At 43.7% G+C, this 3,603-nt stretch overlaps 1 protein-coding gene across 2 annotated transcripts in view; it reads right to left on the bottom strand.

The window, feature by feature from the left end:
• The window catches only part of NVL (nuclear VCP like), a 64,460-nt gene that overhangs the window by 33,598 nt on the left and 27,259 nt on the right, over positions 1 to 3,603 (bottom strand). For both annotated transcript variants that reach the window (XM_064164577.1, XM_064164578.1), the window contains exon 16: positions 1,395 to 1,457. In XM_064164577.1, coding sequence (XP_064020647.1) covers positions 1,395 to 1,457 — 63 coding nt within the window. The remainder of the gene's footprint in view (positions 1 to 1,394; positions 1,458 to 3,603) is intronic.

Here is a 3,603-nt window from a genome sequence, read left to right on the forward strand (position 1 = left end):
CCAGAATGTTGTGGTGAATGGGGTTACATCTAATGAGCAGCCAGCTAGAAGTGATGTTGCCCTGGGCTTATTACTAGGGCCAGATTTGTTTAACATTTTAGCAATGATCTGGATGAGGGAATTAAGTGCACCCTCAGTAAGTCTGCAGATGACACTAAGCTGGGAGGGAGCATTGCTGTGCTTGAGGGTTAAAAAGACTCTGCAGAAAGAGCTGGGCAAGCTGAGCTGATGTCAGTTGCATAAGGGTTAACAAAGCCAAGTGCCAGGTCCTGCACTTAGGCCATAATGAACTCACAAAGACTTCAGGTTTGGGGCAGAGTAGCTGGAAAATCGCTCAGCAGAAAAGGATCTAGAGGTGCTGGTTGAGAGATGCCGAACATGAGCCAGCAGTGTGCATAGGTGGCCAAGCAGGCCAGCAGCATCCTGGCTGGATCAGGAATCGTGTGGCCAAACAAGTAGAGAAGTGATCATGCCCCTGTATTTGTCATTGCTGAGTCCACACCTTGAATGCTGGGTTCAGTTTTGGGCCTCCACTATAAGAAAGAGATAGATGTGCTGGAGCATGTCCAGAGAAAGGCAACAAAGCTGGTGAAGGGTCTGGAGAACAGGTTTGGTGAGGAGCAGCTGAAGGAACTAGTTTTGTTTAGTCTGAAGAAGAGGAGGCTTTAGGGGACCTCATTGTTCTGAGGAATATGGTTTAACAGCCATGGCAGAGTTAGGTTGAAGGTTGGACTCAATGATCTTAGAGGTCTTTTCCAACTGAAACAATTCTCTGATTCTATTCTGCAACTCCAAGATTTACAAGGGAAGTAGCTCACTTTTGGCAGTTTGTAGCATGCTCAGATTTTAATAGAATTCCTATTCTCTGGAAGCATCTAAATCTAAGTTACCACCATTCTGCTGATGAGAATTAACAAATACCACCTTCATTAATGACCCTGTTGTTCTTCAGCTGTTCAAAAGTAAGCCCAATGAGCAACTGGAGCACAATGAACAACATCAGTTCATACAGTAGTTGCCTGAAGTCAAGGGATAGGTGGTAGGGAACTGCATAGTAAGCCAGAATTTCATTTTGCATTATTAATTGCAGGACTGGGAGTTACCAAGTTGAAATGCAAGCAATTCTCTTGGGACCTCATTGCTGTCTGAGGGATGAGTATGAACTTTGTGTATTTTACATGTTTTTGTACTGCTTTATGTAGTTGTGAATAGTACTTCCACTTAAATTTCCAGTTCTTTCCAATCCTGTGTGGAGAATTTTCTTCTACTCCTTTGGGGAGGGATAAGAGAGTTCCTCTCTGCTCTCTAAACCCAATACAATTAGAAATTCTGCTTGCCCTACATGTTGGACAAGAATTCCATGAATATCAAAACCCACACTGATTAGTGCCTACCATATTTAGCAGTTCAGGACCTTTCACAGATATGAAGTTCAGTCCAGATTCATTTGCCACAGCCTATAAAAATAAGAAAGAGATATATAAACCTCACATTTGAGATATAGAAACCTCACTTTTTTTTGTGTTTTCTCTGGCTCTGAGCATGGAGCATAAACAAACTTACAGGAAGGAACATAGTTATCAACTCTTTGTAAAATACAGAAAACAGCACAAAGCATAATTAGATGCAATTAAGAGTGAAAGAGAGGCAGGGAATTTAGCAAGATGTTTTCTTTCCTTCATGAGGCAGTGTTCCAGACTCACATCCCCACCCTCCTCCTGCATATTAGCTGAAGATTCTTCAATAATTACTGGGAGTTAAAGAGATATTCAGTTACATAAGAACATTTGCAGACAAAGATGAGTGACTACCTGCATTTATATGGGGAGGCCTTAAGAAGGTGAAATATTTGAGGAGAAGGCTAATAAAAAGTATTTTCAGTAAATATAAGAAATAAAAATACTTAAGGATCATAGAATGGTCTAGGTTGGAAGGGACCTCAAGGAGAGACTGAGGGAGCTGAGGTTGTTTAGCCTGCAGAAGAGGAGGCTCAGAGGGGACCTCATTGGTGTCTACAACTACCTGAAGGGAGGCTGTAGTCAGGTGGGGGCTGGTGTCTTCTCCCAAGCAACCAGCAACAGAACAAGGGGACACAGTCTCAAGCTGTGCCAGGGGAAGTATAGGCTGGATGTTAGGGGGAAGTTCTTCACAGAGACAGTGATTGGCATTGGAATGGGCTGCCCAGGGAGGTGGTGGAGCCACCGTCCCTGGAGGTGTTCAAGAAAAGCCTGGCTGAGGCACTTAGTGCCATGGTATGGTTGACTGGATGGGGCTGGGTGCTAGATTGGCTTGGATGATCTTGGAGGTCTCTTCCAACCTGGTTGATTCTATGATCATCCAGCTCCAGTCTCTCGCTGTAGGCAGGGACACCTCACACTAGAGAAGGCTGCTCAAGGCCTCATCCAGCCTGGCCTTAAATATCTCCAGGAAGGAAACAGCCACAACCTCCCTGGGCAACTCGTTTACAGTGTCTCACCACCCTCACTGGAAAGAACTTCCTCCTAACATCTAGTCTAAATCTCCCCTCTGCCAGTTTAAACCCATTACCCTTATAATAGAGTGTAGACTACTTCCAAATATATATATATACACACACACACACACACAGAAGTTCATATAACTTAGTGGCAGTGAAATATTTCTGGAATTGTGCCAGGGGAGGTTTAGGTTGGTGTGATGGTTTGGGTATTCCCTGCCCCCACACACTTTGGAAATCACCCAGACTAGACTCAGTCAGCTCTGGAAATTTGAATGAAGCTTACAGTTTAACTCAATATACAAGGAGGTATTTACAGTATATGCAGTTATAGACAGAAATAGACAAGGTAAAAGGTAATACAGAGACACAACAGCCCTCCCAGAAACCTGAGGCCCCAGAGGGGCTCCCAACTGCCCTTCTACCTTCTCCCACCCCCCTCAACCTTACCTCAATCCCAAGGAAGAATGGAGGTTTGGCCAGAGGGTTAGGAAGCAAAGTGGATTAATCAGAGAGACGGGAGAGAGACTAGAGAGAAGCACAGCTCAGGCAATGCCCCAAGCAGAAGTGCCCTATCTATGTTTTGATTCTTGTTTTTATACATCTCAGCAAGCCTATGAGGGAAGTAGACATCACCCTTGTTTTCCTTTCACAGCCTGTAATCGAATTCTTCTCACCAAAACATTCTTCAAACAAGCACAGTTTGATATTAGGAAAAAATTATTTCTTGCAAGAGAGATCAGGCATTGGAACAGGCTGCCCAGAGAGGTGGCAGAGTCACCATGCCTGGAGGTGGTCAAGAAATGTGTGGACATGGCATTTCAGGACATGGTTTTATGTCCATAGTGATCTAAGGTTGACTGTTGGACTTGATAATCCTAGAGGTCTTTTCCAACCAACACAATTCCATGATTCTGTAAGTGGCTAACAGAGCTTCTTTGCTACTTTCTTCTTAATCAACTTAATTCCTTCAAGTTTTGCAGTAACTCCCCTTTAATTCAAGTAAAACAGTAACTTTGGTGAGACTAAGAAAAATCAATTAACTTTAACACAGAGCCCCAAATCTATATTCCTGATAAGAAGCAGTGCAAAAGCTCAGCTTCAGGCAGTGTCATGCAGATTCTGCA

Source organism: Pogoniulus pusillus, chromosome 25, assembly GCF_015220805.1.
Source record: "Pogoniulus pusillus isolate bPogPus1 chromosome 25, bPogPus1.pri, whole genome shotgun sequence".
In the NCBI taxonomy this organism is placed as follows: domain Eukaryota; kingdom Metazoa; phylum Chordata; class Aves; order Piciformes; family Lybiidae; genus Pogoniulus; species Pogoniulus pusillus.